This window comes from Hylobates moloch, unplaced genomic scaffold (assembly GCF_009828535.3).
Source record: "Hylobates moloch isolate HMO894 unplaced genomic scaffold, HMol_V3 SCAFFOLD_2, whole genome shotgun sequence".
NCBI classification, from domain to species: Eukaryota; Metazoa; Chordata; class Mammalia; order Primates; family Hylobatidae; genus Hylobates; species Hylobates moloch.
This window is the reverse complement of record NW_026652277.1, coordinates 13,069,694-13,083,624: the sequence shown is the minus strand read 5'-3', so window position 1 is coordinate 13,083,624 and position 13,931 is coordinate 13,069,694. Positions and strand designations below refer to the sequence as shown.

General features: G+C 47.6%; 1 protein-coding gene across 4 annotated transcripts in view; it reads right to left on the bottom strand.

Annotated features, from left to right (window-relative positions):
• The window catches only part of FRMD4A (FERM domain containing 4A), a 692,562-nt gene that overhangs the window by 14,263 nt on the left and 664,368 nt on the right, over positions 1 to 13,931 (bottom strand). For all 4 annotated transcript variants that reach the window (XM_032158219.2, XM_058431644.1, XM_058431642.1 and 1 more), the window contains 4 exons: positions 10,758 to 10,880; positions 6,443 to 6,671; positions 3,849 to 3,905; positions 700 to 937 (listed from right to left, as the gene is read on the bottom strand). In XM_032158219.2, coding sequence (XP_032014110.1) covers positions 700 to 937; positions 3,849 to 3,905; positions 6,443 to 6,671; positions 10,758 to 10,880 — 647 coding nt within the window. The remainder of the gene's footprint in view (positions 1 to 699; positions 938 to 3,848; positions 3,906 to 6,442; positions 6,672 to 10,757; positions 10,881 to 13,931) is intronic.

Here is a 13,931-nt window from a genome sequence, read left to right as displayed (position 1 = left end):
TCTACTGTGGTTCTCAGCCTTTCCCCAGCAGTGCGTATGCCCTCCCCGCTCCCCACCTAGGCAATATGAGACGAAGACCCTGGTCAGCCTTCTCTGTATCAGGCAGTGTGACCGTCCCGCCCTTAAAGTTTTTGTTTTCCAAGAAACAAATATTTACCTGTCCTGGCACCCCCTTGGAGCTTGGTAGAGTGATTAAAAGAAATGAGAAAAACAGAGATGCAGACCCAAAATGCCTTCCAAAAAAAAAAAAAAAAAAAAAAACCTCCCTACAAGGTCAGCCCGGTAATGAGCTGATAATACACAGCTTGGATTACAGCTGCTTGGCCGGAGAATTCTGCTGGATGAGGGGGTAGAGTTCTGAACCACTCTGCAATTGCTCCGAGTGGACTTTCACTTGCCATTTCAGAATAGTGCTGCCTGAGATTTCCTAATTAATTCCTCTGGAATTTAACAGCATTCAAACCATCTGCCATCACGTTGATTGTGGGCCAAAGCCCCAATTTCTCTGAGTCACAAAAATGTACCTCAATAGGGTTGGCAGCAGAGGGCGCTGTGAGCACAGCCCCGTGAAAGGCAACCCCGGGGGAGGAACTAGGTTGATGTGGATTTTGTCATCGTGGATGCTACTTGGGACAGCCCTTTGATTCTTCCAGAGCATAGAGGGAGGCCTCATTTGGCCTCATTCACCATGCAGCTCACCTGGAATGGCTGTGCGAGGAGCGCTTCTTGACCTTCTCATAGGGTTCATCTAAAGAGGACTCACTCCACATTTTGGGCTTGATGGGTGACTTGTCATAGTCGTTGCGGTGATAGTGCATCTGTCGGAGTCCCTCCAGGGACTGGGGAGGAGGAGGCCTGTTGTGCGACGGTGGCCGAGGAGGGAGTCCCTTATGAGGAGAATGTAGGGGGGATATTGTGCTGGTAACCTGAGAGTCTTCTGCACAAAGACAGGAAGAGAGGAACTGAGCCCCGGTCATCCTTCCCACAGGCTGAGACAGAACCCCTACACCCCTCCACCCGCACCTTGGAGCCACACAGCCAAACCCACACCTTCACCCCTGTAATGAGAAACCCTGAGACTCTTCCCCAGTTGCCAAGACAAGTCAAGACGAGTCAAACCAAACCAGGGCAAGCCAAACCTCCACTGCAGGCGGGATTGCATGGGAAGAGACGCGTCACTTTTGATTAGACACGAATGGAGCGAAGTCTGAACGTCCTTAAATACCACCAACAAATGACTGCTTCACACCAAACAGCAAAATGTAGTTACTGCTCTAGCGTTAAGTTGTCTTTCCACAGATGCTAAGCATCTGATTCACTTTGGGAGGGTCTGAGTTCTAGGAGAGTTTTGTCTGTTTCATCTGCTGCTAGATCCTCAGCCGACACATAGTAGGTGCTTGATAACCATTGGTTGGAGAAGAAAAAATGAATGAGGGTCTATATGTCATTGTAAATACCTGCTGGGTGGATCGGGTGTCTGCTCTTTGCTTTTTTCCCCAGAGCTGTGTTTATTCTCTTTTAATCTGTTCCTGTATATTTTAATTTTGAAACTGCCTTAACTTCTTTAAGGAGATGAGCTAGAAAGATTATGTATTAATAAATGATTCCCTGCCTCTAGGAAAGGAATGATCTAACACATCAGTGCACTAGAGGAATTCAGAAAAAGCAAATTCAGTGAGTCTAGGAGGTGCTGTGGGAGAGGCTGGTCTTGAAGGGGCTTGAGCAGTGGGCAGGCAAAGAGGAGGAGGAAGGAAGGGCTTGAACCAAAGTGTGGAGACCCTGAGGGCAGGGTACCAGCTGCAGGCACATCTGGCCGGGCAGGGGCTGGTGAGGAGGGGCAGGGGGAGTGAGAGAGCAGCGCTGGTCAGCACAGCCGCCTTCTGTGTGCACCATGTGAGCCAAGAGCCCGACTGATGGGGGCCTGGAATTCCGAGCTGAGGAGTTGAGATTTTGAAAAGCCACAGGAAAACTTTGCAACGTCTTAAGCACGGATGCATCAGGGTGAAAAATCCTGTTTTAGAACTATTCACCTGGCAGCGTTCTAAAACTAGAAGGGAAGGGAGAGAGACTAGAGAGGGGGATGAATGAGGACTTCAGGCTAGGGCAGGTCAGCATTAAGAAGAGAGAGGAGGGAACGATTCAGGCTTCATGGGGAAGGCAGAGATGGGAGGTGGAGGGGAAAAAAGCACAGAAGCAAACCTTACAAAAAACCAACTACCATTCACTTGCCCCTAAATCCATTTCCAGCGGCTTGTTTCACAGTCTAATTCTCAGTCCCTCAGCCGTGGACACCCACTATGCACCCACTCCTCCTTTGCCCTCAAATCAGTAAAGGAGGAGTCACCAGGAGACCCTGCAGTGAGACTGTGGCAAAAGGATGTGCCCACACCTGTGAGGAAGTCCAGGGGTCTGCATCTGGAACACGGGGAAGAAGCTGGAATCATGAATGGTATCTCAACATTACCCCGTGACATTACCTATTGCTCCAGGCACCCCTCTATTACCAAGGAATCTCTCTGAATTTTTCTTCCCTTTCCAGGAGAGACTGGGGTACTCAGAGGCCAACCGCAGGGCTGGGGTCTCTGATGCCCAAGCCCCCATTTCCTTGTAGCCCAATGGCCGCCCCGGCTTGTAAAGAAGCAGACAAATATATTCCAATCTGATTTCTAATAGCACAGCCAAGGTGACTGGGTAAATAACCCACCAGACTTTCCTCACATCAAGAGCAATCATTATTATTATTGCAATTATCATTATTACTATGACTAGTGTGGACCTTTCATGTTTTCCATCTGAACAGCCACTTATCACTGCCTACCCGAGGTTTCCCTACAGGGCAAAAAAATTAACTGCCACTTAATATATTTCCATATAATTAATGCACCCGCCTCCCAGTGCGATGGTTAAACATCCACAGGAGTATTCTCACATGGTTCTGGGTTTGGAATTCTTTCTTCCCCTACGTTTGGTGGTGATAGGGGTTGGGGGAGGGATCAGTTCTGTTTTTTAAGAATTTCCCAAGAAAATATCCTGCTAACTGCCAGGTTTTAAGAGTTCAATGGGAAATAATAAGACGGTTTTCTAGCCTGAGTGTGTATCTACTGGGATACCTTCCCTCTTACTTTCACTACTGTCTTGGGAAGCAACACAGGGTTTGTTCCATTTCTTCTCACGACCCTTAGACTCTCCTAGTGAGTTTCAATCTTTGATTTGTGATCTAAATTTCTACCCTTTTCCTCTAGATACCATGAATACTCAAAAGGAAGCTATGCCTAGTGTGTAGATTCTGTCTAGCTAAAAATGTGGTTTTGGGCCAGGTATGGTGGCTCCTGCCTGTAATCCTCCCAGCACTTTGGGAGGCTGAGGTGGGTGGGTCGCTTGAGCCCAGGAGCAACATGGCAAACCCAGTCTATACAAAAAAAAAAAAAAAATACAAAAATTAGCCAGGTGTGGTGGCATGCTGTAGTCCCAGCTACTAGGGAGGCTGAGGTGGAGGAATCACTTGAGCCCAGGAGGCAGAGGTTGTAGTGAGCCGAGATCATACCACTGCACTCCAGCCTGGGCAATAGTGTGACACCCTGTCTCAAAAAAAAAAAAAAAAAGTTTTTGGCTTCTAAAAAAGTAAAGCACCACTCACTGATGAAAAGCTCTATTACACAGGGTTTATGCAGCACCTACCCACTCCCAACCAAACAGGTGAATACTGGGAAATGAGAGAGCTTGGAGGGAGCCCAGCTGCCTATTGGCCTGGCTCTTGCCTTTACACAAGGCAATCCCCAGACTACATAGAAACTCATCTCTGTTTACTCTGAGCTCCAGGTTTGTAAGCAGGAAATGCATAAACCTACCATCCTCAAGAACAAGGGCATCTGAGAGGGAGCTGTCTTCACTGGCAATGTTTCCATCTGAGAAGACAAAAAGCAATAGCCTATGAGTTCAGCACATTCCTTCAGCAAAGCCCTATCTGTGAAAATAGCGTGTCTACCACCACCTCATACCTTTCTCTTCCTAACCAGAAAGAACCCACCAGATACAATAAAAATGCTGCTGGGTGTTTCTTTTGACAGTCCCTGTGGCGGGTCATTGGCTCAGCCTCCCCCACCTCGACACTGCCATGTGCCCTAGCCTTTGTGTGTTTGTGCCCTGGTTTCATAGAATACTGCAATGCAGAGTGGCTTCATATTGAATATAAAGGCTGTCCCAGCCTGATTAAACCACATCATTGTTCCTGCACAAACCCAGGGCGTGTACCAGCAAAACCAAAGGATGCGAACTGCTTTTGATTCTACAAATGCGAAACTAGGGTAGGCACTTTGCTTTGCTTCTGTGGCACTAAATGGCTTCTCAATAAACTTTGTAAGTCATTGGTAAAGAAAACAAGCGTGCTAAATACAGGCTCCATCTCTCCAAAGCTTATTTTTATAGATGCCATTCAATTAACCAGGAGAACACGCCCAAAAGGGAGCAGTAAAATAATCCTCCCTGTTGCACTGCTGGGGAAACTGAGGGGTAGGAAGGAAAGAGTGGTTTGTCCGAGGTGGTTTTGCTCTCCGGCAACGCAAGCAAAGGTCCCAAGTCTTCAGATTCCAAGTTTGGTGTTTTATCTCTTAAAATAATATGCTAAGGAACTAGCAAGAACCTTAATTACTCCTCTAGTTCAAGTGGGTCCTTGGAAGTTTCTGTAGGAAACATGTTTCTGTTGGGAACCCCTAAGTGCCTTGGAGAGGGCAGAGGGTCTCAAATGGAGCATCAGAAACAGGCTGGCTGAGGGAGCTTTACTAGGAGGTAGGGGAAAAGTTGTGTGGTCTTGGCCAAGGACAACAGGATGAGATAGGGAGAGATGGTCATTCCAAATTTCCTAGAGCGAAAGAATTTTTAAAAATTCTCTTTTTAACTAGAAATTCACTTTATTTATGTTGCATGACGGACTATGAGCAACCAGGAGCTCTGACTTCGGCATCTTGGAATCTTCAGCACATCATTGCTACCCTAGGATGCTCACGAGTTTAGGCTGCAAATCTGTATCTATCTATATTTATCTATCTGTAACTGTGGTGAAACATATATAACATCACATTTACCACGTTAACATTTTTTTTTTCAGAGATGAGTCTTGCTATATTGCCCAGGCTGGCATGCATGGTCACTCACAGGTATAATCACAGCGGACTACAGTCTCAAACCTCTGGCTCAAGTAATCCTTTTCCCTCAGCCTCCTGAGTAGCTGGGACTATAGGTGCATGCCAACATGTCCAGCTTAACTATTTTTTTGTTTGAGACAGAGTTTTGCTCTTGTTGCCCAGGCTGGAGTGCAATGGCGCAATCTCAGCTCACTGCAACCTCCACCTCCCAGGTTCAAGCGATTCTCCTGCCTCAGCCTCCTGAATAGCTAGGATTACAGGCATGCGCCACCATGCCTGGCTAATTTTTGTATTTTTAGTAGAAACACGTTGGTCAGGCTGGTCTTGAACTCCTGACCTCAGGTGATCCGCCCACCTCAGCCTCCCAAAGTGCTGGGATTACAGGTGTGAGCCACTGTGCCCAGCCCCAGCTTAACTATTTTTAAGTGTACAGTTCATTGGCATTAAGCACATTCACATTGTTGTGTAACCATCACCACCATCCATCTTCTGTTTGAATAATATGTTCATGTTTCCAGACTGAAACTTGGTATCTATTAGGCAGTAACTCCTTATTCCCCTGTCCCCTAAGCCCCCCATAGTAACCACTATTCTACTTTCTGTCTTTCTAGAGCAAAGGTATTTTAAACACACATACACTTGGAGGAAAGAATGCTTGACATATATTTTCAAGAACTCACTGACTTAGACAAGAAGGATTCTAACAGTTTAGAAGACCTGATGCTTTGTGGGTAGATTTTGGGGGATTTCCTTCTAGAATTTACCAAAGGTTATCACCCAAATTCCTAACCCCTGACTGGAGCTCAGGGTTCCAGACAATCAGCCTCAGCTCTTGGGATAAGAGGCCCCTGGAAGCATAGGGGCCAGCGGGTTGGCAGGGGCTGCTCAAAGACAGGGATCACTGCTGCTGTGTACCCCAGCCCCACCGGTCCTTCCAGACTTGAGTAAGGGTGGTCAGGTCCCTGACAGTGTCAGAGCTTGGGCTAGCCCAGTCAACTCAGCTCAGTTCACAGTGAGGGCTGAGAAGAATGCTAGCCCCTGGCTGCAGGTTCTCCCAGGGAGGAAACCAATAGTGATACCAACAGTTTGATTCGTACAATCCCTTCATCTGTGTCTGAGTCCACTCGGTTTCTCTCATGTGGGATCAGGCCTTACTCGCTTCATTTTATGGATGGACGAATGAAGGCAGCGGGCAGTTAGGCAGCTGCTCAGGTCATGCAGGGACCACTCGTGGGACCTGGCGTCTGGTTCCCGGGGCCCGGGCGTGGGAGTGGGGTGGGGGCAGCCCGGTTGGCACTGACCGTCTATGATCAGCGAAGCCCTCTGGGTGGGTTTCTTCCCAGACTTGATGCGGTTCTCATTGATTGCATTTTCAATCTCCTGCAGTTTCTTCAGTGCATTCAGATACGAGGTTTTCCTTTGTTTCTTCAGTTTTTTGCTGACGTTGGGGTCACTGGCTAGGCGGCGGGCGGCCTCTGTAATCTGGGACTGAATGGCAAACTCTCGTTCCAGGCGTTCCAGCTCAGCTTCCTGTGGGAGGGAAAGCACCAGTCTGGGTTACTGGGGATGCTGAGCAGGGAGACCCTCATCCTTCCCTCCCCTGTCTCCTCCCCAGGGCAAGCCCAGTTCCTTGGGAGACACTCTTAAGAGTAGCCCCACTCCTAAAATCTTCACCCACTGAAGTCCCCAGGCACACCCACTGTTATAACCCTTGCTCCTGTTACTTTCTGGAGACAAGTGTTGGTCTGAACGCTGTCACCATTGCTGAGAACAGAGTTCCCACGCTGCAGGTTTAGGGATCGCCTGGCTGTGTTTCGACTGTCTCCAGCTAGGTTCATCAAGACAAACTAAAGCTTTTGTAGAGATTCAGAGACCACTTGGTTGCCACTTCCTTTCCATTTTGGACATAGGATGCAGCATGATTTTTAGCTTCTTTATGCCATTCTTCTCTGTGGACTTGCTACCAAGGAGCTCATACACATGCAGCTAATGCACGGGCCTCTGACTCTCATACTGTGTGCCCCTCACGTGCATCTAATTCACAGGCCTCTGACTCACATATCTTGTCTTTCCCTGTATCCCCACTCACCCCTGTGTCAGGAGCTCTTTTTTTTTTTTTTTTTTTTTTTTGAGATGGATCTTGCTCTGTCACCCAGGCTGGAGTGCACTGGTGCAATCTCTGTTCACTGTAACCACTGCCTCCCAGGTTCAAATGATTCTCCTGCCTCAGCCTCCCGAGTAGATGAGATTACAGGCACCTGCCACCACACCTTGCTAACTTTTGTAGTTTTAGTAGAGATGGGGTTTCACCATGTTGGCCAGGCTGGTCTCGAACTCCTGACCTCAGGCCATCCTTCTGCCTTGGCCTCCCAAAGTGCTGGGATTACAGGTGTGAGCCACCATGCCCGGCCTTGGGAGCTCATTTTGCAGACTCTGGCTGTCCCTCTCCCATCTGCCTATTCATGGATACTCTGCTGGGCTACACCTGGGCCCTTCAAGGGGCACGGATGGACAGTAGGTGGTGGTGGAGGCAGTCTCCCTCCCACCCCCAGCTCACTTGATGTCCTTCCCTCTTTTTTATGTAGCTCCCTCCCACCTCCATCCTTCCTTTAGCCAAGAAGTACAGATGGATGAGATTTTCCTCAGAGTTTTGGGACTGGGAAGAATGAAGATGTGGCTGTCAAAAATGCCTGGTGGACCTAGCAGATGACACCTAGACAGCATGTTTGCTGCTGTCCTCTGTGCTGACCAAGCCCCTCCTCTGCAGATGTATGTACACCAGCTGCTGAGGGATGGGGGGAGGCAGCTCGTGCATGTATGCGTGAAGGTTTGGGGGTGAATGCAGAATCCCCCGCAAAGCGTCAGATTGTTCATTTTTCTATTTCCTTTCTTCCTTAGTAAAACCCCTTCGGATCAGAGCTAGCTCTAAACAGCACCTTGTCAGTTGAGATTTTGAACAGCGAGCTGTCTGACAGGGTCCTGCAAGGTGGGCATACTTGGGAGCCTGAAGGAGAGGTAGAATATTTGCCTAACCCCACAGCTAGTAAACCCAGGACAAATGCATCGGCAGCTTCTCAAGGCCAGGGAGAGAGAGCACACATCTTGCCCTAGGAAATTCACGGACACGCTGAAATTTGATGGGAACTGATCTACCCAAATAGGAGGAGAAATAGGAGGAGATCAGTTGTTTGGTAGAATCAACAGATCTCCCTGTTATAGTGGCTCAGTAAAATATCCTTGCCTCTGGGCACAATGCACCAAGCTGGAGGATGCCATCAAGGAGAAGTTCTTTGCCTGATCTCATTGACTTTTGAGCACTTTAAGCCTAAAGGGAGCGGGAACAAGAAGTGAGAGGAAAAGGTGAAGGTTAAAGAGAACTATTTCGGAGATAATAAATCCTTCTGAATCCTGCCAAGGCTGGCTGCACTGTTCTCTCAGAGGGAGAAGAATATCAACATGGACTCCCGCCTGGGGTCTTGAAATAGGCAAGTCACCAAGGGACAAAGACTGTTCTGTGAGTTTGGGCTCCCCGGGGCAGCTGTTCCTGAGCTGTTACAATGGCCCTGGCGCCAGACACTGATTCAGAGTTTTGCGGGGAGCCCAGGACAAATTCTCACTATTTAAACTAAGACAAGTCCAAGGCTGAATGCCCTGTCCATGCAAATGTCTGCCTGTTATATGAATAGGGAAGCAAAGTGCGTTTCCAGGAGGCACAGTAGAGACCAGGTGACCATCTTATGCTTCTCAGAGGAACCCTGCAGAATGCCAGCTGCTCTTGTGCTGGTTCCTTTTACAAACTTAGGAAACATCACGTGTGGGGACAGGTAAGGAAGCACATGGCCAGGGCATTCTCAGGGAGCTAAAGTCCCGCGGTACTGAGAAGTGTTAAAGGTGTGGTGGGACTCTGGGAAGACCAAGGAGGGTGTTGGGGGAACTCCTTAAAAGCGGGGTCCCTTTTTAAAGCTTAAGGGCCAGGTATCTGCCCAGCAACAGGGGGAGCTGAAGTTCCTCCCTAGGGTGGCTCTGATGACCAGCAGGATTTGGAAGTACCTGACCTCAGTCCCATCCTCCATCCCCTGCCGTTCCTGCCCACGGTGTGGCACCCTTCCTTTGAGATTTCACCTCCCCTATGAGCAACTGTTTGCTGAGCATCACAAGTGCCAAGTACTGAGTGGCGTGTTTTACACACACTGGCTCCTTCAATCCCAGGGACACCCCAAGAAGTAAGGGCTATGAGCTCCATTTTACAGACCAGGAACTGCCTAACTGAGCTTTAGTTTTTTGTTTGTTTGTTTTTTTTGTTTTGAGACAGGGTCTCAGTCTGTCACCCAGGCTGGAGTACAGTGGCGCAACCTTGGCTCGCCGCAACCTCTGACTCCCGGGTTCAAGCGATTCTCACCTCAGCCTCCTGAGTAGCTGGGATTACAGGCACACACCACCATGCCTGGCTAATGTTTGTATTTTTTTGGTAGAGATGGGGTTTCACCATTTTGGCCAGGCTAATCTCGAACTCCTGACCTCAAGTGATCCGCCCACTCTGGCCTACCAAAGTGCTGGGATTTTGCAGCAAAAGGCGTGAGCCACCACGCCCGGCCACATGAGCTTTAGTTTTAATTGAAGCACACTGGTGTGTCTACCAGTGTCCCAGGACCTGCCACTGCAGATCTCAGGAGATTCCTCTAACACTTAGATGGGCCACAAGCACGTGAGTCCCTCTCTGAATTCACCCTCACCCTAATCCTACCTACCCCAGGTGTCCGTTTCTCCCAGTCACTTTCTTAAAAGACTAAAAATGTACAGCATTCCTTTTTCCCCTGGCTCTAAGTCCTGACCTTTTAAGGCCTCTGTTCAAGAGCATGTTAATTAGTAACTTCGTTCAGAAGAAATTTGGCAAAGCATTTCCTGGGCAGGAGCCCTGGGCCTGAGGGTATACCTGGCCTTTACTTTCTCTTGGCCTGAGGCTGGATTCTCATTAACCAGCCAGAGATCCAAGTCTTTTGTTTGTTTGTTTGTTTTCTCCCTAAATCTGAAGTCTCCAGCCCCAACTTCACCCGTGTTCAGTCCAAAGGACGGACGTAGCTTCTCCAAACACAGACAAACAAGGCCAGGGCCGCCCAAGCATCCTGCACACATTCTCGGAGGGATGTGAGTAGCCAGGTGAGGCTGTGACCACGGGGCAGTAGACCCTACTGGTCTCTCCCCAGCAATGTGCCCTTGCACCTGATGCCATGGCCTAAGTTCTCGGCAGCTTTTCTTCCATAGATCAGACAACAAGCTTGGCTCTGAGTCACTGAGGGCTGAGAGGCCGTTACAAAGCCAAATACACATGAATGCTACCGGAATGTTCTCCCCAAGCTCAACGTGGCTGCTGGCGCTAGGCCCACAGTGTCAGACAAGCAACTTCGACAGACACCCAAATGCCTGCAAATACAAGCAAACTACTCCTACCGAGGGGAACCACATACTGACCGGCCAGCTCACTCAAGAAGAGGTATGAGCGAAAATACTGGCATTAGGCAGAAATGAAGAAATTGGTACAGAAAACCTGGAAGGCCTGACCAGTGGGAAAAACAAGGATAACATGAGAGAATCCAGCAACAGAAAGGAAGGACCCACCTCTCCTTTGGGCAGGATTTTCTGTTCATCCAGTTTGAAGGCTGTTCCTATTCTTCTCCGAACAATGGGTGGTTCCTCTCCTGGATCCAGGGGATATTCTACCGGCAGCTTGCCCGTGAGCTCCTGCATATGCGAAATGGCATTCGGAGTGAGCATAAATCAGGGTGGGGCGTGTCTGCTTCCTAGAACACACACACACACACACACACACACACACACACACACACACACACACACACACACACACACACACACACACACACACACACACACACACACGCACATACATGCATACAGATGCATGCATGCACTTTGATACAGGTCAATGCCTATGCTAGAAATATTCACAGTAAGCACTACGCCTAAATAAGAGTTCAAGAAATGAAATTTCATTTCTCTAACAATGTCTCTTACGTAGAATAGTTGCACTTCCAGAGTTTTTTCCAAAGTAAATTTCTGTGAAGTAAACATAATTGCCATTTTGGCTTTCATTATAAAACTTGAATTTCATTCATTCGTTAATGAACAAATATTTCCTGCCTGCCTCCTCTGTGCCAGGCAGGGTCACCCAGCCAGTGAGGAGCAGCGTCAACGTGAGTTCTCGGGTCTCTCTTACTCCAAATCCCATGCTCTTGACACTGCATCAAATATTCCTGCTCAAATATCTAAGTTTAAAGTTTCCTTCAAATGAATTTTCACAAGAGGAGTGATATCTATATGGCAAATCCCAGAAAAGTGCATATATCAATAATTTAGAAACCGAGTAAGGGTAGCAATCTACTCTGGCCAGATGCTACAGGAATAGGCTGTGCTTAAAAGACATTAAACTGTTTAATTTAAAAGTTTTAGTAGAATGGCTGGGCACGGTGGCTCATGTCTGTAATCCCAGCACTTTGGGAGGCCGAGGCAGGTGGATCTCTTGAGGTCAGGAGTCTGAGACCAGCCTGGCCAACATGGTGAAATGCCGTCTCTGCTAAAAATACACAAATTAGCTGGGTGTGGTGGTAAGCGCCTGCAATTCCAGCTACTTGGGAAGCTGAGGCAGGAGAATCGCCTGAGCCCGGGAGGTGGAGGTTGCAGTGAGCCAAGATCATGCCACCACACTCCAGCGTAGGCGACAGAGACTCTGTTTATTAAGGAAAAAAAAAGTTTAGTAGAAACTGAATATATAATCCATGTTATTGACAAAGCTACTAAAAAAACACCTGTTTTGTGTATTTTGGGCCCTGGAAATCTAATTTTTGTGTGTACAAGGACAGTGAATTTAGATGACAGACTTCCATAGTGACAGTGATCCTGGTTAAAGGCTAAGGATCTGGGGGTGATTCAAGATTAGAATAAGGCTCTCTGTGAGTTGTATCAGGGCTGCACAATGATCAAATCAGAGTCAGTGGCTGCCCCGCACTGTGGAGGCATCAAATGCAAGAAGTCACTTCCAGAGGCCAGAAAAAACTGGGGGACCAACTGTGTGTCTGTCTCTAACGGCAAAGTGGGCACTTCCAGGCCAAACCCAGCTCTGGCTTTCTAGCCCAAATCAATGCAGATGCTGCACAAAGACTCAAGGTGCTGCTCTGACAAGGAAGTTCAGAAGGCTCTTCTCAGGAATATCCATCATCCACACAGAAAGCTTTTGCGCAGGGCAGCCCAGGGCTGAGTGCCCAGCAGGTGGGAAAATCCAAATCATGAGAGAGTGATGCTGGCCCTTCTTCTCCAACTGCTGTGTGCACATGTGTGCTCATGTATGCATGTGCAGGCATGGTGTGTGCATGTGTGTGCGTGTGTACATGTGTACGTGTGTGCACGTGACATGAGCATAAGCACACATACTCCGTCACTCGCCCGCTTCTGCCTCGCTGTGTTCAGATTGTTGGGAAATGACCCCGTGGACTTTGTATTCCTCAATGTAAGCATTACAGAGCACAATGGCCAACTATCTGAGTATCAAACTCTCTGCTATTTTCTTCCCTGGTTTTTTCTTTAAAAAGAAAAATGTGGTTCAAATGTCTCCAAAGTAGTCAAGTGTTTATTCCGCAACTTTTTTTTAATCTGCTTCCCTAAAAGTCTATCTATAAATAACACAACTATTGAGGGTTTTATACTGTCAGGACTTGATTTTTTTTTTTTACTTAGAAAATTCCAAAAAGGAGGGAAAAGTTGTTAAAATTGCCATGGATTTGTAACTCTAAACTGTTTGTGGTTTTAAAATGTAGTTTAAAAAATGAGGCTACTGATTTTTTCCACCATCCACTTGAAGGTATTTGAGTCGAAGTCTTGATTCTCCAGATATTTAATCTGATTTCGTGTGTAACTGGGGCTGCATGGTGAAGATGTAATTTAACACTCTGCAGTGGGGCCTCGGCTTGGTGCCTCCCTATATCCTGCCAAATGCTCTCCCCCTCCCTCATTCTAGTTGCCCCCCTCCCCAGGGGTCAAGCAGCGCTTCTTGATACTCTGAGCTGAGAGGAGAGATACAGGAACCGCACAGATTTAGCAAGACCTCCCCCCAGCCCTTGACTACACATGCATCAAGAGGCTATGGTGGGACTAACTATAGGGAATGATCACAGGAGAAATCTACCTGCAACTGATTTCTTGTTGGGTTATTTCTTCCACTCAAGTTACATTTTCTGGTGTTAACATTATAAGAAGTGGCAGCTTTGTTTTCCTTCTTTTGCTTTTGTTTTTAAGAACGATGGTGAGATTTTTTTCTAACGCATGCTCATCTTGCCCTGACATGTTCCTTACATTTTTCAAACGTGGATTCCCTGCCGGGTTTAGGGACTTTTTATTAAAAACAAAACAAGGCTTTCCAAATTATTAAAGGCAGACACCCAAACTCATATTTTTTCCAATCCTTCAAGCATATTCTTTATAAAAATGTTGCTAATATTAACAGTATCACATAGCACATTCCCCAGCCAGGCCAATTGCTTTCCTAAGATTTGCAATGGATTTGTGCTAATGTGGTTCTGCTTTGAGCTGGCTCCAGTTTAAATCAATCCAGACCATAATTAAGCCAAGTTGAAATGTAATGTGATCTCACTCAACGGCCCCTTGTTTCATTCTTCCCGCTGCAAGGCCTTAGTATTTGGGGGAGGGGTATAACATCTCTTTGACTTCCCATTCTCAACTGTTTATCGGCAAAGCTCTTTGTAAGGTTAGGTGGTGCACAGT